The 21,687-nt window shown below is 38.5% G+C and overlaps 1 protein-coding gene across 1 annotated transcript in view; it reads left to right on the forward strand.

Annotated features, from left to right (window-relative positions):
* Window positions 1-21,687, forward strand: part of SV2C (synaptic vesicle glycoprotein 2C) — a 61,075-nt gene that overhangs the window by 13,745 nt on the left and 25,643 nt on the right. The window contains exons 4-5 of the mRNA XM_032212648.1: window positions 18,593-18,726; window positions 19,279-19,368. Of these exons, the coding sequence (XP_032068539.1) occupies window positions 18,593-18,726; window positions 19,279-19,368 (224 nt within the window). The remainder of the gene's footprint in view (window positions 1-18,592; window positions 18,727-19,278; window positions 19,369-21,687) is intronic.

A 21,687-nucleotide genomic window follows, 5' to 3' on the forward strand; every position in this document is an offset into this window, starting at 1 on the left:
CAGAAGTAGTCTGTAGTACTGCATACAGTCAATAGTATTATTTTATACTATTCCAGAACTGTGATTACTAGGCCATTCTATCGTTACTAGAACCTTCTTAATAGATGAGCCTGGGTGATGAATGAACAGGCATTGTAATCTGTATAGGCCACCATCACCAATATGTTGACTTATTTGGGAAGGAGGAAGTCAGCCAGCTACTGGCTCACTCTGTTTTCCATGTAACAGCCGTAGCATCCTTCCATCATATCTATTCCTGTAAAACTTAACTTAGACTTGTCTGTGAATAGTGAATAGCATGAATGAGCTGGAAGGGACCTTTGAGGTTTTCTAGTCCAGCCCCCTGCTCAAGAAGGAAAACCTATACTATTTCAGATAAGTGACTGACTAGTCCAGGGGTCCTCAAACTTTTTAAACAAGGGGCCAATTCATGGTCCCTCAAACTGTATGGCGGCCAGACTGGCTGGGTGGGCATGGCTAGGAGGTCATATGACTAGGTGGGCATGGCCAATTTAGCAGTCCATTAAACAATGCATACAAACTTTAATTTGTTTTGTTCCTGGGGGCGTTTTATTTGCTTTTGTTTGCATGTTGCATTTTTGGTTGACTTTTCTTTTTACTAGATCGTTTCTTTAGTTGTTTAGGAGTCTAGTGGTCCACTTCAGGAAACTCAGTTTTGCAGCAATTCTTTTCAGCCCCAAGGAGCTTACAATCAACAAGTCTCTCTTTCTCTATCTGTTTATCTCTTTGACTCTCTCTCTCTCTCTCTCTTTGTTTCTCTTGTCTTGTCTTGTCTGCCCGTATCGCTCCACCCACCCGCCGGCCCCCACCCTGGGCTGGAACTGGAACACAAGGCCAACATTTTTGGCCTGTAGAGTGCTACTGGAGATGGGGGAGGCCAAAACAGTCCCAGGAGCGTCCGTGTGCCTCGTTTTTCACCTCCCCGCCTCCAGAAGCACTCTGTAGGCCAAAAATGTTGGGCCTTCCATTCCAATTCCAGCCCAGGGTGGGGGCCGGTGGGTGGGTGGAATGATGTGGGTATGGCAGCTTCATGGTCCTGCGCGAGCTGGATTAATGGCTTCGACAGGCCATATGCAGCCCACAGACCATAGTTTGAGGAGCCCTGGTCTAGTCTCTTCTAGACTGACTCTTCTGTGCATAGGCATTGACATCTATCTATGCTGAGAAGGAATTGGTAAGCATAGGTTGCAGTTGGGCTAATACACACACCTCACAAATCTCAAGTACGCGTTGTGCAAAGATGTGTGTTCTGCGTGCTGAGTAGTTAATCCAACTTCCTGTTGGGAAGCAGACAGAACACAAGGCCTGTTTTCTGTGCTTTGTTGTTTGAGTGCCCGCTAGCCAGAACGTTAACAGAGCTGCTTGTTTGCAGGAGTATTTAAGTAAATTCCACAGTTCAGTCAATTCAATTATTTCAGATATTTTAAAAAGAACCATCCAATTGGGTTGGGTAATGCATTACAGAACTGGTATTTGAAGGGTTGGATGACCTCTCCGTTATGTTTTGGGAGCTGACAGATCTGTTATTCTGTGCGCTGCAGAAGACCAGTGAAATTTAGGACTAGAATGATACACATACACAATTAAGGCTAAATCATGAGGCTATGGCTAGTGCAGAGGTTATTGGAGCATGCTTGTATCATAGTTAGACCCAAATATGAAATGGCTTTTAAGCCAGTTGAGTGCCTTTAGGCCACTTATTCTCATTTACTCCAACTCACTTCACAGGTTTGTTGTTGTGGGGAAAAAAGGAGCAAGAGGGTATGTTAGATATGTCTGCTGTCTTGAGGTGTGTATAAAAATAATAAAGGCATGATATAAGTTAAATAAATTGTAGCATTTAGGGTTCCCGAGGCTGAAGATGAAAGGAATGTCCACTCACGGATAGCTGAATCAACCAAAGTTTATTGAGCATCCAGAATTAACATGAGAATCAACAGCAAAATTATTAATCATGTAACATCATTCTTATAGTGTTTTCAGCTTCTTTGAGCTTTATGTATTATCTCATTATTGGCTAACAAATCTCCAAGGCACAATAATTGGTTAGTCCTTACATCATTGGTGTTCGTGAGAATGTTCACGTTGTAATAGCTAAGTAAATCAAGTGTTATCAAATGAGTGAATAAAATGTTGCAGGTTATACTTTGTATCGTCCCATGTCCTCGAACATTCCTGGGAACACTGCAAGCAAAGAATAGCTGACAGGCAAATATTTTCTGCAGATTGCTGCAGTTTTTACTTACACGTGTAACCTCAGTTCCAAGGACCATCCAGATGATTCACTGTAAAAACCCTACATTTCCTCGCTTTTTGTTTTTAATGACGAAAAAAGAGATTTTTCAAGAGCATGCATTTGAATCACATTCAAAGTAGGTGCAGGAGACTTGCGAAACATGGCAAAAAATGAAGGAACACATTGCATATAGCAACAGCAAAGTATAAGTAATACGATTATGTTCACACCATAGAAAAACAATTGTTTTAACCAAGAAATATCAGGTAACCAGTTAGTTAACCAAGCATAAGGAGAAAATTCATCATGTACATTCTTTTTATGGAAGCTTGTAAATTAGCTAATTCATCTTCAATAGTTTTATTAAGTGAATGAAAATGCGCAGCGCAAGCACGTTGACCAACTAAGCTGCAAAATCCACCTTGACGAGCTAGCAAATAGTCTATAGCAAAGCGTTGTTGAATTAAATCTTGATTAAGTTCTTCAATTTCATTTTGTAAATCTCTAATAATTGCAGCAGTAGCATTAATAGATTTCTCCAATCGGCATATGAGACCTAAAATAGAATGTCTGTTTTCTTGAGCTAATATTCCTGGGTATGATCCCAAAGAAATAGTTCCAGTTATTGCTCCAACTAATGCACGTCCAAAAGTAGGCAATGAAGAAAATTGAGTATCAATAATAACTTCATCAGAACATTTTAATCCCAAGGCTGCAGGTCTTTTTCTAGTTGGTAAACTTCCATAAACACCCACTTGGACAGGTAACGACAAATATCCAATGGCAGCACATTGATAGTTCTGAGGGTGTACGTTAGTTGCATATTTGTCAAAGAAAAACCACATTGCAGGATCTTTTAATTGCCATCCAGCACAGATTGATCCACCTGTTTCAGTATTAGAAGAGACAGTTTGAAAAATAGGAAAATTTTCAGGATACATTTCAGGTATGGTGTTATGACCTTGGGATGTTTTAATAGTACCCCATAACCAATATTTCTGAGTACAATAACTATAATTCCCTACTTTATCTAAAATACGTTTAGCTTTTGGGTAATCAGACCATTGATTAAGCCAATTATGACGAGCATAACAACAAAAACATAAGCCTCTAGTAAATTGGTTAATGCGAATATACTCCCATCTAACTAAATTTAATTCATTTGGAGGAGTAGAAAATAGCCAAGAAGAAGAAATATGTTGAAGTTGCGAAACAATGAAAGCAGAAGAATTAATTGGATTAGGAATAAAAGCAACTTGACCAAGAGCCATAGGAGGTTCATAATATAAAGTTATATTACAACCATGAATCAAAAACATATATTGAGCGTGACGAATCCAAAGATTAGGACTAAGAGGAAGAGCAAGAGTTGTTTCCGAGTTAGTAGAAACCGGAAAGAAAAAGAAAAAGAGAGAACAACACATGAGAAAAAAGAATTTTTCAATTGATGTTGATCTTCAAGGTGATTCCAAGGCAATATTGGAGGACGTTGCATCCTTGGATGTTTCATTTGTTTTTCCATGATAAGGACGAACACACCGGCCTGGAATCCACACAGCTTGCTTTGTTTGCAAATCTTCAACTGCAGCGTAACCCCGTCCCCAGGTTATAAGTTTTGTAGGTCCACGCCAAGCAGGATCAGGAAGTTGACGAAAGAGCACCAAAGGACGTGCCACAGGATCCTGAATATGAAAATGTAAATTCACTGGGAGGTCTGAAAAGGAATCTAGAAAAGTTAAGTAATTCCATGCATAAAGAGTAATAGAGATCAAATTTTGAATTTTTCTCAAATTGAATGGACCAGATTCATATTTTACTAATTTAGTTAATGTAGCTTTGAATGTACGATGAGCTTGCTCAATTATAGCTTGCCCTTGAGAATTGTAAGGAATTCCATGTATCAATTGAATGTTCCATTGTTGACAAAAAGAATTAAAGTCCTTGCTAGTATACGCAGGACCATTATCAGTTTTTAATTGAATTGGTCGTCCCATTACGGAAAAAGCAGAAAGACAATGAGACATTGCATCAAAAGTGCGCTCATGTCTAGCAGCAGTGACCCATAAAAAATGAGAATATGTATCAATGGATGCATGTAAATAAGTATATGGTTTAAAGGTAGCAAATTGTGTGACATCCATTTGCCAAATTTGATTAGCCTTTGTTCCTCGAGGATTTACTCCCATAGGAAAAGGAACAGCAAATTGTTGACAAGAAGTACATCCTTGAACAATGTCACGAGCCTGAGACATAGGAACATAAAATTGTTTAGCCAAAGATTTAGCATTTTGATCAAAATATGAATGACTAGCAACAGGATCTGAAAAAAGAGTTGTAACTTCTTTGAGAGTCTCATCAGCTCGTCTATTTCCTTCTGTCAAAGGATTTGAAAAGGAGAATGGCTCCTAATGTGCTCAACATATAAAGGAAAGACACGTTCTTCCAAAACATGTTTTAAAGATAAAAATAAAGACAAAAGATTAATGTCAAGAGAAACAGCAGAATAAGCATAAGGAAGAGATTGCATTGCAAGAAAAACATATTTGGTATCAACAATCAAGTTAATAGGCTAATCAGAAAATAATCTCAGAGCCAAAATAACAGCTGCCAACTCAGAACGTTGGGCAGATGTCTGAACAGAAGTGAATTTAGAAAACCATTGTTGACCATCCGTCCAAACCACAACTCCACGAGTGGGTGATCCGTCTGTGAAAATTGTTAATGCTTCAGGAAGAGGAGAATGAGTAAAAATAGAAGAAAATGAAAGATTCAATGTATTTGTAATAACTATTCTAGGATCTTTAGGTAAAGAATATTGAATATCACCAAGGTAATGTGAAAATGCAATTTGATATGAATCAGAAATGGTCATCAAATGTTCATGTTCAAGTTTAGTACGAGTGAAAGCTATTCCATCCAGGTCATGGCCTATTAATTGCAAAGATCTTCGTCGTGCTTTCATAATCAATTCTTCTAAAGCCTGTTGATAAGGAAAAATGTTTCTAGGAGGAGAAGCAGACAAATTCAACCATTCATGAATATGAATCACTTTTTCATCCAAAATAGAATAAAGACATCCAGTAGGTAAAGGTGAGGTAGGAAGAATTGCTAACCATAATTTCTTAGCTATAGAAACAATTCTATCAACGTATCCCAATTTAAGTTTATTTAGAATGTCTTGGAGACATTTCTTTTGCAAAACAGTAAGTGAAACCAAATCTCCAGGTTTTTTGGAACCTTTTAATAGAGAGAAAAGCCGTAACATTTCTCATGTAGAAATTTTAAAATATGGACGAGCCCAATTAATTGTACCTAAAAGTTTTTGCCACTGAACCAAAGTGTATAAAGATTGCACCTTAAGTTCAGGTAAGATAGGAATGGAAGAAGATTGTAAAACTTTAAAACCTAAGTATGAATATGGTTCAGAACGTTGTATTTTTTTCAGGAGCTATGAAAAGCCCTCTGCTTGCTACAATGGTAGTCAATGTTTGTCGCACTTGTTCTTCATCAAGATCGTCACCTGCAATTAAAATATCATCCATATAATGGTAAACAAGATAAGAAGGAAATTGATCACGAAAAGATTGTAAAGCTTGATCCAAAAAATATTGTCAAATTGTAGGAGAATTGAGCATACCTTGTGATAAGACACACCAATGAAATCTTTGTGTAGGTTGACTATTATTTAAAACAGGCACAGTGAAAGCAAATTTTTCTTTATCCTGTGACTGCAAAGGAATAGTGAAAAAACAATCCTTCAAATCCACAACTAATAGTTTATAAAACTGTGGGATTAAATTAGGATTAGGAAGACCACATTGTAAAGGTTGAATACATTCATTTATTTTTCTAAGATCAGATAAAAATCTCCATTTTCCACTTTTCTTTTTAATAACAAAGACAGGAGTGTTCCATGGACTAGTAGAAGGTTCAATATGGCCAGCAGCCAATTGCTCCTGTACCAAGGAATGCAAAGCAATCAATTTTTCAGAAGATAGAGGCCATTGCTCAATCCAAACAGGTGTAGAACAAAGCCATTTAAGAGGAAGCGCCATCATCCAAAATCAAATGTGCATTAAGAAGAGAAAGAAGGTCCCTACCCCAAATATTAGTATGAATATCTAAAATGTAAGGATGTAAGGATACAGAGTTACCAGCAGAGGTTGTGATGGCTGTGGAATGAATGCTTTGCCAAGCATTTGTAGACCCACCAATGCCCCACAAGGAATTAACATCATGTTTAGGCCATTGGACAGGCCACTGTAAAAGGGAGATGACAGTAACGTCAGCTTCTGTGTCCAACAAACCTTGAAACGGTTGCTCATTAAGATACAAAGTAAGAAGTGGCCTATGAGAATTAATAGACTGCAAGAGTCCTATAGAAGTAAGAGTTGAACCAAACCCAGAATCACCACGATTTCCAGTACCTGGGTTAGGTATTTTATAGGGAAGCAAAAGAAGTTGTGCTACAGAAGATCCTTTAGGAAGAAATTGTGGAATGTTAACCCAAATTTGCATAAGAATCACTCCAGTGTAATTAGAATCAATAACCCCTGGAACCACAAAACATCCCAATTTATGAGCAGAAGAACGTGGTAAGATTATGCCAACCAAACCAGAAGAAAGAGGATCAGTGTATTGAGAAGCAACCAGTTTCACTTCTAAAGGAAATTTAAAATCCAAATCAGCTTGAGTAATTAAATCGATCCCAGCACTACCTGCTGTGACCGAGGAGGCCCCAGAGAGGGAGGAGGAACAAGAGAGGGGGGAGGGAGACTCACAACGGGAAAGGCACTCTTTGTTTTCTGGGTGGGTGCCACACCCACCTGGCCGTTTCCCGAACCCAAACGAAATCTACACCGATTTGCCCAATGAAAACCCTTCTTGCAAATAGGACACTTCTTCACAGGACGCTCACCACCAGTAAGTGTTGAACAACAATCTTTCTGAAAATGACCTAATTTTCCACATTTAAAACAGTTTCCTGGAGGCTTTCTCCCTTTTTGAATCTCTGCAGCCAACAAATTCATTTTGTATGATTGAGAACCTACATCCTGACAAACACGTAACATGTCTGCTAATGTATATTGATTTGTAGCTTTTAAAGGCTGCAAAGCACGTTTACAGTCCACATTAGCATTTTCAATAGCCAACTGACGAAGCAACTCTGCAGCTGCTTCCTGGTTATCCAACTGTTGATGCAAAGCTTTTGAAAGTCTCTCCACAAAATCAGCATAAGGTTCATTCACTCCCTGGTGTATGTTAGAAAAGCTAACTTTAGGTTCTCCGGCTTGAGGAACCTTGAGAAAAGCCCTGAATGCACATTCAGAAACTACCGCCAAAGTTGCAGGAGGAAGTAAAACCTGATTAGGAATATCTGCAAACTGACCTGATCCAAACAACTGTTCTCCTGTGTAGACTCCACCACTACCTATAGCAGCTGCCTGAGAATGACGCAAATACTCACTTTCCCAAACAACATACTGCATAGAAGTCAAAATCATTCTAAACAATTGTTTCCAATCCTGCGGAATCATGGTATAGCCATTCTTAATTCCTTCCAAAAGACCTCTAGTAAAATTTCCAGTAATACCATAATCAGAAATAGCCTTTTTTAACTCCCTTAAAATCTGAAATGGCAAACCTTCGCATTCAGCAATCTGCTGGCCTGGTTGTGGCCCTGGTTGATATTGAACCAGACACACAGACAACAATTCAGCTAACTCTTCTCCAGAAATATTAACATCCGATTTACAATTTTCTACCATTTTCTGAAAAGCAGACCTTGGAAGAATATTAGCAGAAGGATGAGGAATAGGAGGAAGAGCAAGAGGAGGGGGAATAGGAGGAGGAGGTGGAGGAGGCTTTATCACAATGTCAGAAGAAGCAGAAGAAGGTGTTATTTCAGACTTAGATTTAAGATCAAAAGACGAAATTTCTTTTTCAGACAATGGAGGAAAAATCACAGTAGTAGAATGTTGAGAGGGAGGGGATGATAAGAAAGAAACAGAATCTTCTTTCTGACCAAACATTTCTACAGCATGCCGACACAAATGCCAAGCATGCAAAACATCTATATCTTTCCTAGGCTCAGAATGCAAAACCTTGCCAACTTTTTCCCAATCTGACAACTTCAGAGAGCCTTGTACAGGATAGAAAGGACAACTTAAAGCAATTTCATGGACCAGCCGAAAAAGAGCCTTTTGTGACACACATAACTCAGACTTCTTAAGAAGATACCCCAACTCATTAACATGCTTCCTTTGCTCTTGAGAAAGCGAAGATCCCATACTTACAGAAACCTTGATAGGTTGAGAAGCCCTTGGGCCGACGACGCGTCTGTCCTTTTCTGGACAAAGTATGGTCCCTGTTCGGGGCGCCAAAATGTAGCATTTAGGGTTCCCGAGGCTGAAGATGAAAGGAATGTCCACTCACGGATAGCTGAATCAACCAAAGTTTATTGAGCATCCAGAATTAACATGAGAATCAACAGCAAAATTATTAATCATGTAACATCATTCTTATAGTGTTTCAGCTTCTTTGAGCTTTACGTATTATCTCATTATTGGCTAACAAATCTCCAAGGCGCAATAATTGGTTAGTCCTTACATCATTGGTGTTCATGAGAATGTTCACGTTGTAATAGCTAAGTAAATCAAGTGTTATCAAATGAGTGAATAAAATGTTGCAGGTTATACTTTGTATCATCCCGTGTCCTCGAACATCCCTGGGAACACTGCAAGCAAAGAATAGCTGACAGGCAAATATTTTCTGCAGATTGCTGCAGTTTCTACTTACACGTGTAACCTCAGTTCCAAGAACCATCCAGATGATTCACTGTAAAAACCCTACATAAATAAACCTTTATTTTAATTTGGGCAAACAGGAAAATCAGCTTATTCAGCTCAAGGTGGTTTGTCATTTTTTTTTCTTTTGTTAGGAATAACTGCAAGCTTGACAAACAGATTCCCTGAATTGGTTGACATAAACACAAATGTTGACTTGGTATGCTTCTACTCAAATTTTATTTGATGTCATTTCAATAGCTTATTCACCAACATGCTCAATATTGTTCATGTACGTTAAAAAATAAGCCAAATGCACAAAACATTTCCCCCTAATTGTTGCATTGTTACTTTAAACAGCATTTCCTCTTCTCTTTGTCTTTCCAACTCTGCCTACCAAAGAATTGTTTTGATCAACAACCTGTTGAGATGAAAAACAAATATAGCCTCAGAGTTGTGGCTTAATTCCCAAGGAAACCAAAATCTGATTTTGGTTAGTCATCGATAGCCCTAAGATTATCCAACCATTGCCACCTTTTGCATCTGCTAAAACAGTAGAGAAACTTTTTTTTTCACCAGTAGCTTTTAGAGGATGTGCTTACAGTTCTTCCATAAAATATATATTCCTAACTGCAAATATACATGATTGCACCCAATCCAAAACTAAATTTTAAAAAGGAGGTTATTCTATGATTTTTTATAAATAAATTTGTTTTGGTAGCTGATAATCTATTGATAGTACTAGACGTACCTCAACAATTGGCACTGGAACATCCATAGCTAAGCAATGTAGTCGTTAAATGAGTCATTGTGACCACACTCAATTTTACAATTATTATTTTTTTGCAGGAGTCATTATGGATTAAGTAAGAATCTTGTAATTGTTTAGTGAATCTGGCTTCTCCTATTGACTTTGCAGGGAAAGTTGCAAATGGTGATCAAGTGACGATTGGGTTACTGTGAAGGTTGTAAATGTGGGGACCGCTTATAAGTCACTTTTCCCAGCATTATTATAATTTAAATGGTTGCTAAATAAATGATCATAAGCTTGGAATTACCCATAATTATTTAAATATGATTTACAGTGCTGGATACCAAGCTATTTCAGAATACCTCTGTTGGCCAATATTGTAAAATAAATATATCAAACGGGGAGAGAGAGATAGAAAGAATCTATTAAAAAGATTATATTCAGCGTAAGAATCATTTTCATTCTGGTGGAGACAGATCATTTACAATACAACCTAGGTTCCTAATTTATTCCTAATGTATTATTTTACTGTACTTTTATGTTTTTATTATTCAAAATTACTTCTTTATGATTTGAGACATTTTAACTTCTACATTGTCAGATACCTGAGTTCAAATGTTTCTTTTATTGGACGAGACCAGTTCTAATGGTCTGTGCATCTGAACCTACTACATTTTTGGAAAATACATTATCGGTAGCAGAAAAGCTGACTGCAGTGGTCATGGATGACTTCATTATGGAAGACAGTGAATTGTTTTAGGCAGAATGCATCTCTGCAGGCAGAATGCATCTCTGTTTACTAAGCCAAGTGGACTTTCCTTTTGAATCTCTTTAACTCTCTTTTGAATTGTAATACTACAATCTGGTAGAAGACGCAACTTCATTTAAATAAGTTGGGGTTGTTTTCAGCTTGAAAGCACACAATTTTTTTAAAAAATGGGCAATAACTATGGGAAACAGGATTATTATAAAAACATTTGCATGTTAAAAATTGTTTTTAAAAAGTTGAAATCCAGTCATTTCCATCTACCAAAGTTGCTGGTGGACCATATTTCCCCTCTTTTTTATGTCCTCCAGATGCCCATTTGATTTGTGATGGAAGCTTCACTCTTTCCCTAAATATTTCATCTTGAATACAATGAAGTTATTTAGAATAGCAGGCTGTGAAGAGCTACTCAGAGTTTATATGTATCTTAAATTGAGACAAGATTTGTACTAGCAGTTTTGTATCTAAATGTTATAAGAGTGCCATCCAGTGGCTAATTCAGCTTTTCATCTAATTGAAACCAGTATTTCTTTTCCTACTGTATATCCCCATGGCCATAGTAAGAATTTATTTACTTATTTGATTTGATTTGATTTGATTTGATTTCTATAGCTGCCCATCTCAACTAGTAACTCTAGTCAATGAACATCATAAATGCAATGATATTACTAACACTACATACCTTGACTTTTTTCTGGAGTTCAAATGACAATCCTGTGAAGGTTGAGACAGTGTAATCTACTGAACTCTTCGGTTGAATGAGATTGAATGGGAATTCCATGGGAGTTTGAGCCAGAAACTTCCCGGTCCAATTGACACCTCAACCAGTACCTTACATCTATTAAAAAAAAATCTGGTTTAAAAAAGAAAGCAAAAAAATTCAAGAACAGTAGTCTTAAATGAAATCTGGGGGATAAAGTAATTTTGTTCTTTGATAGGTCATTCTGATGACATATCTAACTGCAAGCTAAGTGCATTTCAATAAAGTTACAGTGAAAACAATGTAACCATTTCTGTTTTGGGCTGATCTAAGCTCCATTAATTATTTGTGGGCATGGAAGAAGTTAGAAAGCTAATGATATTTTGGACCTGGAGCTTTTCTTACCTTGGAATTCCTCACCTGAGAACCAGCTGTGGAGATTTGCAGAATGGGAAAGCAACATTGGCATGGATCCTCAAGTCGTATTCCTCCTTCTGAGGTTCAGGGCTCAGGATTTGGCATGAGAAGAGAATCAGAGAAACATTATCTCAGAGACTATAACTTTTTTTTTCAAGGAGAAAGCCGGCTAATAAGTTCCTTTAATATCCAATCAATACATCCTTTTGCACCCCCTAACTTTCTGTTATACAGGTAAGCCTTGACTTACGACCATTCATTTAGTGGCCCTTCAAAGTTACAGCAGCACTGAAAAAAGTGATATGATTGTTTTTCAGACTTAATGAAAGTTGCAGCATTTCCATAGGATCAAAGTTTAATTGCTTGGCAACTGACACGTTCTTATGGTGTTTGCAAGGTCCGGGGTCATGTGATCACCTTTTCCGACTTTCTGACAAGCAAAGTTAGTAGGGGAGGCAGATTCTCTTAATCATTAGTATTAGTAACAATAATCAGGTTTAGCAACTATAGCGGATTCCCTTACTAACTCTGGCAAAAAGGTGATAAAATGGGGCAAAACTCACTTAACAACTGTCTTGCTTAATGTCTGTGGATATTCTCAGTCACCCAGGTCATGGTTGTCCCAAAGATGCTTTTTCAAGAAGCAAGTGGATTTTCTTGGTTTTCTTTGCAGATGTTTCGTTTCTCATCCAAGAAGCTTCTTTAGGAATGGAAGGATTTACAGGTGAAACTCGAAAAATTAGAATATCGTGCAAAAGTACATTTATTTCAGTAATGCAACTTAAAAGGTGAAACTAATATATGAGATAGACTCATTACATGCAAAGCAAGATAGTCCAAGCCGTGATTTGTCATAATTGTGATGATTATGGCTTACAGCTCATGAAAACCCCAAATCCACCATCTCAGAAAATTAGAATATTGTGAAAAGGTGCAATATTCTAGGCTCAAAGTGTCCCACTCTAATCAGCTAATTAAGCCATAACACCTGCAAAGGGTCCCTGAGCCTTTAAATGGTTCAGTAGGAATCACAATCATGGAAAAGACTGCTGACCTGACAGTTGTGCAGAAAACCGTCATTGACAGCCTCCATAAGGAGGGAAAGCCTCAAAAGGTAATTGCAAAAGAAGTTGGATGTTTCCAAAATGCTGTATCAAAGCACATTAATAGAAAGTTATGTGAAAGAGGAAAGTGTGGAAGAAAAAGGTGCACAAGCAGCAGGGATGACCACAGCCTGGAGAGGATTGTCAGGAAAAGGCCATTCAAAAGTGTTGGGGTACTTTCACAAGGAGTGGACTGAGGCTGGAGTCAGTGCATCAAGAGCCACCACACACAGACGGATACTGGACATGGGCTTCAAATTCATATTCCTCTTGTCAAGCCGCTCCTGAACAACAAACAATGTCAGAAGCGTCTTACCTGGGCTAAAGAAAAACAGACCTGGTCTGTTACTCAGTGGTCCAAAGTCCTCTTTCTGATGAGAGCAACTTTTGCATCTCATTTGGAAACCAAGGACCCAGAGTCTTGAGGAAGACTGGAGAGGGACACACTGCAAGATGCTTGAAGTCCAGTGTGAAGTTTCCACAGTCTGTGTTCATTTGGGGAGTTCAATGACCGTGGAATAACTGTGCTTGATTGGCCAGCAAATTTGCCTGACCTGAACCCCATAGAGAATCTATGGGGCATTGCCAAGAGAAAGATGAGAGACATGAGACCGAATAATACAGAAGAGCTGAAGGCCGCTATTGAAGCATCCTGGTCTTCCATAACACCTCAGTAGTGCCACAGGCTGATAGCTTCCATGGCGTGCCGCATTGAGGCAAAAGGGCCCAAACCAAGTACTGAGTACATATGCATGCTTATACTTTTCAGAGGTCCTATATTGTTCTATGTACAATCCTTGTTTTATTGATTGGATGTAATATTCTAATTTTCTGAGATGGTGGATTTGGGGTTTTCATGAGCTGTAAGCCATAATCATCACAGTTATGACAAATCACGGCTTGAACTATCTTGCTTTGCATGTAATACGTCTATCTCATATATTAGTTTCACCTTTTAAGTTGCATTACTGAAATAAATGAACTTTTGCATGATATTCTAATTTTTCGAGTTTCACCTGTATATTCCTTGCAGACAGCTAGTCATTTGCATTCTTTCAGAGAGTCATTGAGCTCATTGCCTTGCTTAGCAATGTAAATTTAGGGCTCAATTATGGTCATAAGTTGAGGACTCCCTGTATTACCTTTCATGGTAGATCTTACAAATAAATGTTAAATAATCAATAACAACTACATAATAGGTTACTGAAGACAAACATTTGCCAGTACAAGTATCAATTCTAAAATATTTGAGCTAGTCACAAATATAGAATATGCCCTGTCTTTAAAGGAGTGCCAATAAGTCTTAGATATATCCAGCTTAATCCAAACGCAAATGAGTGGCTTTTTCATTGTTTATGTGTGTAGAAAAAGTATTGGGGCAAGGAGCATTAAAAAAAAAACCATTGTGACTGCACGATCAAAGCTTGCCCTCTTTATGTGCATCATGAAGTACAAAAGAGGAACAGACTTCTGTTGTGTAATCATGCCTTCCCTCTTGACGTCTTGACCATCTCCCAAAGCCTCTATTACAGGTTTTTAATGAAGACCTTCTTTACTCTAAAGCTATTGGATTCAGTCTTAGTGCATGGTATATTCTGATATAGCCCTCTCAAAAAATTTCCATACACTTACGAAAAATATTCTAGAAGACATATTTTTGCTGCAAAACAGAAAATAAATAAAAAAATAAAAATAAATACTTCCCCTGCTCTCCCAACACACAAAAACTAGTTTAGGGTTGGTTAGATCCCTGAAAAGGACTTAGAAATGAAAAATGCAGTTTTTATTGTTTTTGTTAAAAAGCGAGACAGCCTTTCTTGGCTATAATGGGTTTTGTTGAATAGGATTGTTTATGTGTTTTATCATTGATCTCTCTTATGCTAATATCATCCTATAGTCTGTCATTGCAACTTGAATGATTTATTTGCTCTTTCTTGTAATCAGTAGAGTGAGAAGGTGATATTTAAAGTGAAGCTGCTGCAGAGATTGAAAAAAAGCTGAAGGTTTTATTTCATGCCACAGCCCCAGAAAACTGTTCCCAACATGCACTTGGGCCTATTGTTTTAACAACCCATCTCACCCCTTGGAACTTGCTGCTGCTTTCAAGATTAATGACTTTTGAATTCAGCATTTGCAGGGAGCAAGGGTGAAGTTTAACTTTGCAGAACTGCATTGCTGTCTGAATGAATCAGACAAAGAACGCTATACATCTTCCTGTTAGGTCACAAAGAATGACAGATGGAAACCAAGAGCACACCTCCATTTGGCAGCAATGCTTATCTGCAGATAAATCTATTCCAAATGCATTTTTTAAATTTAGTTGGTGGAAAGCAATATCTAGAAATCATATGCTTCATTTGCAACCAAAACAAGGAATCTTGGCCTCTTCAAAAAAACACACCCCCAAAATGGCATATACTACTATAATCACTTGTATAAATCTATAGACAATTGTATGGTTCTTTATTTATTAAAATAAATAAAATTATACTGTACTTATTTTAAAAATAGATTAGTTTGTTATTCTGTTGCGATATTAAAAAGTAAAGGATCCACATTTTCAAGAGGGCAAAATTTTATTCCTTGACGATTATAAGCTATGGTAATTATAAGCTATGGGACTTCTAAGACTGAGTGAAGTAAAAATTAAATTACAGCTGAATGTAAGAAACATCTGGCAACATTGATATAATAATTGGAGACTATTTCATTCAAGCCTTGGGGGTTTCATACATAGCTGATGTGGCATCAGAATACGTAAACGGAATGACATTTTTAGCACTATCCTGTTTTTAGCAGCAATCATGATAGGTGTCTTCTCTCCTTTGAAACAAGGGAACCACATCAGCTCTTTTCTAGTCCTCTGGCAGTTCCCCAGTGCTCCAGGATCTCTGAAAATATAATTCAGTGGTTCTGAGATCTCGTCTGCCAGTTTCTTCAGAGCCCTGGGGTGTAATCTATTCGGTCCTGGTGATTTGAACTCATCTAGGGTAGACAGGTGCTCACTTACCATTTTCTTCCCTATTTCAATTTATGTTCCTAATCTGATTTTTGTGGTGCTGTTTTTGATAGGTTGGACTGTTTTATCCCTTTGTGTAAAGACAGATGCAAAAAATGAGTTAAATAGTTCTGCTTTCTCCCTGTTGCTTGTCACCTTCTTGCCACTTTCTCCCAGCAATGGACCAATTGTTTCCTTAACTTTTTTTCTTGTTTTTAACATGTTGGAAGAAGCTTTTTTTTGTTATTTTTTACTTTTGTGGCAAGCCTTTCTTCATTGTGAGCCTTAGCTTGCCTCACTTCATCTTTACAGGCTTGGGCTATTTGCTGATATTCTGCCTTAATTATGTCCCCCTCGTTCCACTTTTTACACTTATCTTTTTTGTCTTTCAATTTGTCAGAGAGTTCTTTATGCAGCCATGCTGGTTTCTTTGGGGAGCTGTTATTTTTCTTCTTCACTGGTATTGTGCAAGACTGGGCTTTTGTAATCTCATTTTTCAAAATTTTCCAAGCTTCTTGAGTTGTTTTCCCCTTGAGGATTCTCATCCATGGAATTCTTCTCAAGCTCTCTCTAAGTTTATTGAAATTAGCTCTCTTAAAGTCCAAGACTCTAGTTTTACTTTGTTCTACTACTTGTGTTTGTATAATGTTGAATTCCAATATTGCATAGTCACTTGCCCCCAAGGTTCCTGTGGCTTCAACACCTTCTATCATTTCCTCTCTGTTAGTGAGAATCAAGTCTAATATGGCCGATCCCATTGTTCCCTTCTCTACTTTTTGGGAAACAAAGTTGTCTGTTAGGTTCGTTAGGAACCTGTTGGATCTTCCACTTGGTGCAGAGTTTGTTTCCCAGTTGATGTCAGAGTAGTTAAAATCCCCCATTACTATTGTGGTGTGCTTCCTACATACCTTAGTTAGCTGACTAGCAAAAAGTTCATCTACTTCCTCTGCTTGGTTGGGTGGCCTGTAGTATAGACCTATGGCAATGTCATTCTCCCCCAACCTTTAATATTGAACCAAATGCATTCAAGATAGTTCTCATTATTGTTGTGCTCTATTTCTGTAGAGATGTAGTTATTTCTTATATATAGTGCAACTCCACCTCCTCTTTTATTTGGTCTATTTCTTTTAAATAATTTAAATCCTTCTAGCTGTATGTTCCATTTGTGGGTTTTATCCCACCAAGTTTCTGTAATGGCAACAATATCGTATCTGCCCTCATTTACTTGAATTTCTAATTCATCCTGTTTATTCCTCATATTCTGTGCATTGGTGTATAGACATTTGAGTCCATTTTGATTGACCCTGTGTTTACTGTCTACATAAGAGCCCATAAGAGCCCAGGTGGCACAGTGGTTAAATGCAGCACTGCAGGCTACTTCAGCTGACTGCAGTTCTGCAGTTCGGCTGTTCAAATCTCACCGGCTCAGGGTTGACTCAGCCTTCCATCCTTCCGAGGTGGGTAAAATGAGAACCCGTTGGGGGCGATATGCTGACTCTGTAAACCGTTTGGAGAGGGCTGAAAGCCCTATGAAGCGGTATATAAGTCTAACTGCTATTGCTAACTGCTATAACCTGTGATATGCCTGACTGCATATCCACTTGTATGATTCATGCACATGGTATGGCACTCACTATTAAATGCCCCCCACAAACATCTATGTTACATGAACTGATAACCCTATGAATTTTAAATTGCTGGGGACAGAAATGTTCTGTATCAATGCAAACCATCTCTTTTGTACAGTTTTTCATTGGACCAGCTGCAGGCATCATGACTATTAAAACCAAAGCCTTCCCTTTTACACCACTCCTTTAGCCACACATAAAACTCTGCTACACGCTGGCCCTTCCCTTTTTGTTCCTTAGATTCTGGTAAAACCTCTGAAAAGATAAGCCTACAACCTATACTACTAAGTTCATACCCCAGCTCTGGAAATCATTCTTCACAGAAAGTACATCTTTTTGGGACAGATCATTTGTACGAAGATGTATAATAGCATCAACATCACAGTCCTTACTTGCATTCTTGATTATCTTAAGAATATGCCTCCTGTCTTTGCTGGCAGTAGCACCTGGCAGACACCTGACCTGTTTTAAAACCTCCATATCCTTTCCTAAATTTACATCCCTTACGATTGAATCACCAACCAGAAGATTTCTCTTTTTGCATACCTTGCTCTTCTTGTGCGACTGATGTGTGATACCTGGTTCCCCATTTCGCCTTTCCAAAGAAAGTTCTTCATTTTGGACCACGATCCCCTGCTTATTTGAGTCATCATTACACAACTACCTTGACCTAATGGTGTGCGGTCCCCTACTTCAGTTTCTGTCTCTCTGACTCCCCCCTTGTATCCAGCAACTCCAGTCACCAGCCTCAGGAAGGTTCTGGGAAAATTCTGGGAGTCATTTAATCTGTGGACTCTGTAAATCTAAAACTTGTAGACTTGAATAAAATACATATTTTATGCAAGACATTTGTCTGGTGTCAATTTGTGTCTGAGAAAACTAGGTTTTAGATCTTTTTGTAGAATGGTAATAGTATAGGTACAGTATTAATATATATTATAAGAGAAGATGTAATTTCTTTGATGGTTAAATGTGTTGGATCTCAGATGAAGATATGCAAAGTGTATAATCTAATATAGTTCTGAATCTTATTGAAGATATTTAATACGTGTAATGCAAATGAAAGCTATTGCAGATCTGTGCAAAAGAAATACTTGGTCTGTAGAATGATAAAAAGGCAGTTCCTTTTTACCATAATCTCTTCATAATTAATGAAAATTGAGTGATACTTTTATCTCCTTTTTCAGGATGGAGTTTCAGCATGGGATCTGCATATCAGTTCCACAGTTGGCGAGTATTTGTTATAATGTGCGCCCTGCCTTGTGTTTCTGCTGTGGTGGCACTTACTTTCATGCCAGAAAGTCCAAGGTTCTTGCTTGAGGTAGAATATCTACATTCCTTCAAGACGTTGAGCTTACCTGAGTCTTAATATCAACCTCAGATCCACCATTTAAACAAAAAATAAATAAAAATCAGGCAAAGCATTTTCAGTGGGGACTTAACATTTTTGAAGTTCTCTCTCTGGCAAATGTTATTTTCCTCTTTCTCTTTGAGAGATGTAATAAAAAATCTTTTTAAACATTCTATCAAGTTTTCATCTATATTGCTTTTAGTCTGATTTTATTCTAATTTTTATTTGGTGAACTGTCTTGTTTGAGGTGAAAAATGTATTGCTGAAGGTCTAAACATATTAAGGAACAATCTTCACAATAAATATTGCTTTATAGTATTACAATAAATGAGGTGATTTAAGGCTATTTGATGCCAAATATACTCCACAATATGGCATATCTCAATATGCCATTGAGATAGAAAAATCTGGCAAAATATTTCTTTAAGTGTAGATGTATTTTGAATGAATACAGATTGCTTTATCAACAACTTGTATTTTCATAATTCTTTCTGAAATTTTCAAATGTCTTCATATCCTTAGGTTGGAAAACACGATGAAGCTTGGATGATTCTCAAACAAATTCATGATACAAATATGCGAGCTCGTGGCCAACCTGAAAAAGTTTTCACAGTGCGTATTTTGTATACAAATATATCTCATTAATGGAAAATTAGTTATAATTTAGACTGGAAAAGTTATCAGTAAAAACCATATATTCTTCTTGAGGAAAATAACACCATGAAGAATACCTACAGCAATTATTCACATAGATCTTGGAGATATGTTTTTGTTTAAGGACATTTCTTGATCACGTCATTGGGGTCCAGATAGCCTTGATAAAATTATCTGGCTATAATTCTTAATTCTTGTAGCCCTAGGGCTGCAACATATTCTTTCCCCCGTTTCCTTCTGCTCACGCACAAATACACATGTACCCTTGCCTCCCTCAATTTGCACCACACTGCAACAACCCTCCAATTCATGCATAACCTGCACTGGGCCTCCCCCACCACCACCCTGCAGCAGCCCTGCACTCCTCATCTGGATCTCTCTCTGCTTTAGGTTTAACAACCCATGCATCACAACCAGGATTGCTTTCACTAAGTCATGTGATCATGTGAATTGCACTTTATGACTTCATCGCTTTGTAGTGGAAACTCTGGTCCCAGTTGTGGTCATAAGTTGACTTAGGCGCAAGCAGCCAGATCCACATATGAAAGGTTCAAGTTGACTACTTTATTTTGTTCTACCTATTGTACAGGAATCTCCCAAGACTGCTTACCTTCCCTTGGGAACAAATAGATAAGGTTCCATGAAACTTAAAGGGAGTCAGCTTTATGTCTCTTGTGGCTGTAAAAAGACTCAAGACTACCGTAGTTCCCCATTTGATCCCTCCTCCCTGCCTCGTTGGAATTTTCCCAATAATGACTACCTATAATGTTCTTTTTTATGTATTGTTAAGTTTAGTAGGGTCTGTAAAGTTGCTTCTTTTTCCATATTGGTTATAACTCAGTTTTGAAGGGTATTATGCCAAAATCATAACAAAATTAAAAATTGATATTGTCATGAATTTATTTCCTTCATTCATTAAAGTATGTTTTTAAAGAGCTGCAGTCAACCATTTTTATAGTTTTTAAAAGCTCTACAGGTAAGCTGATTTCTCTAATAATACGCAAAATATCCCTGTTTCTATAGAACATGCACTTTCATATTCTCCTGTCCAATTGACTTTCTATGCAAATCGTACTTTTCCTGTATGCTACTTGGAGAATCCAAGCATGGGTTAAACTCAGCCAATCTGCCCAGGAATGAATTGAAACTTTAGCCACGCCTCTGGTGTTGCCTTGACTGCCAGATTTTTCAATTCACTCAAAGCCCAATGGACACGTTTTATTTTTCTCTCGGTCTTTTGCAGATTGCTTGGACTCTCTAATTTCCTTTTTTTGCTGTTACTTTAAAAAAAATTTCCTTCCCTTCCTTCCCCAGAGAGCAGGAGCGGTGAAAATAGTTTTTTATTACCTTTTTGGTTTGTCTCTTGTCCTCCCTCACCATTCTAGGCTTCCACGGTGTCCCGGGCTCGCTCGGACGCTGCGGAGGTCGTAGGCAGCTGCCGGTTGAGGCATGATGTCGGAGTGCCGACAGCCACGCGATCGCGCTGTTTTTTTCCCACCTGTGCGATTGTGCTTCCGGCAGGGGCTTTCATCGCTGCCATCCGTGCTCATCTGGAGGAGCCAGCTGCTGGCGTGGAGCCTCGGCAGGCTTCTTTAACTACTTCTGGTGGCCATTTTGGATCAAATTTTGGCACGGCCACCATTTTATTTTTGCATTTTTCCTGCATTTTTTCTTGCCTGCCGGTGCCTTTTTGCCCTACTCACAGCAGATCGCCACTTCAGACTGCTTGTCCAGACCTCCAGTGGGGTCTTTGTCCTGGGATTGATTCCCTGCAGCTCAGGAGTTCTCTTGGCCTCAGCGGTCAGGCTTGTGGCTTCCCGATCTGTTCTGGTGCTGGGAGTAATTGACTCGCACCTGATTACTGGCCTCTATTTCCACCAGATGCATCTGGCTGCCGCCTTCAGTGCCTCCATCTCAGGAGCGCTATGGCATTGATCCAGGGTCGCTAGAGTGATGAGTGAAGAGCCCCTAGTTCCCTTCCAGTCCCCCAAGATCGCTGAGATGGCGGATCAGGGCCCTGAGGATATTAGCCAGCCAAGCCTCTCTGCCAGCAGGACTCCTTCCAGGCAGGCTAGCAAGGCAACCAGGGAGGCCCTAAAGGCAAGCAAGCCCTACACTAGACAGGATAAGCAGCTAGGGCCAGGCCTTGATAGGGATGCTCTTTGTTACCAGAAGGCCTTGGAAAAGCAATTCCACAAGGCCCAGCAGCAGGCCCAGGCCTCCAGACGGACTCCTCCCAGGGATTCCGAGGCCAGACCAGGGCAAATTTTTCCAAGC

The sequence above is a fragment of the Thamnophis elegans genome, chromosome 3, assembly GCF_009769535.1.
Source record: "Thamnophis elegans isolate rThaEle1 chromosome 3, rThaEle1.pri, whole genome shotgun sequence".
In the NCBI taxonomy this organism is placed as follows: Eukaryota; Metazoa; Chordata; class Lepidosauria; order Squamata; family Colubridae; genus Thamnophis; species Thamnophis elegans.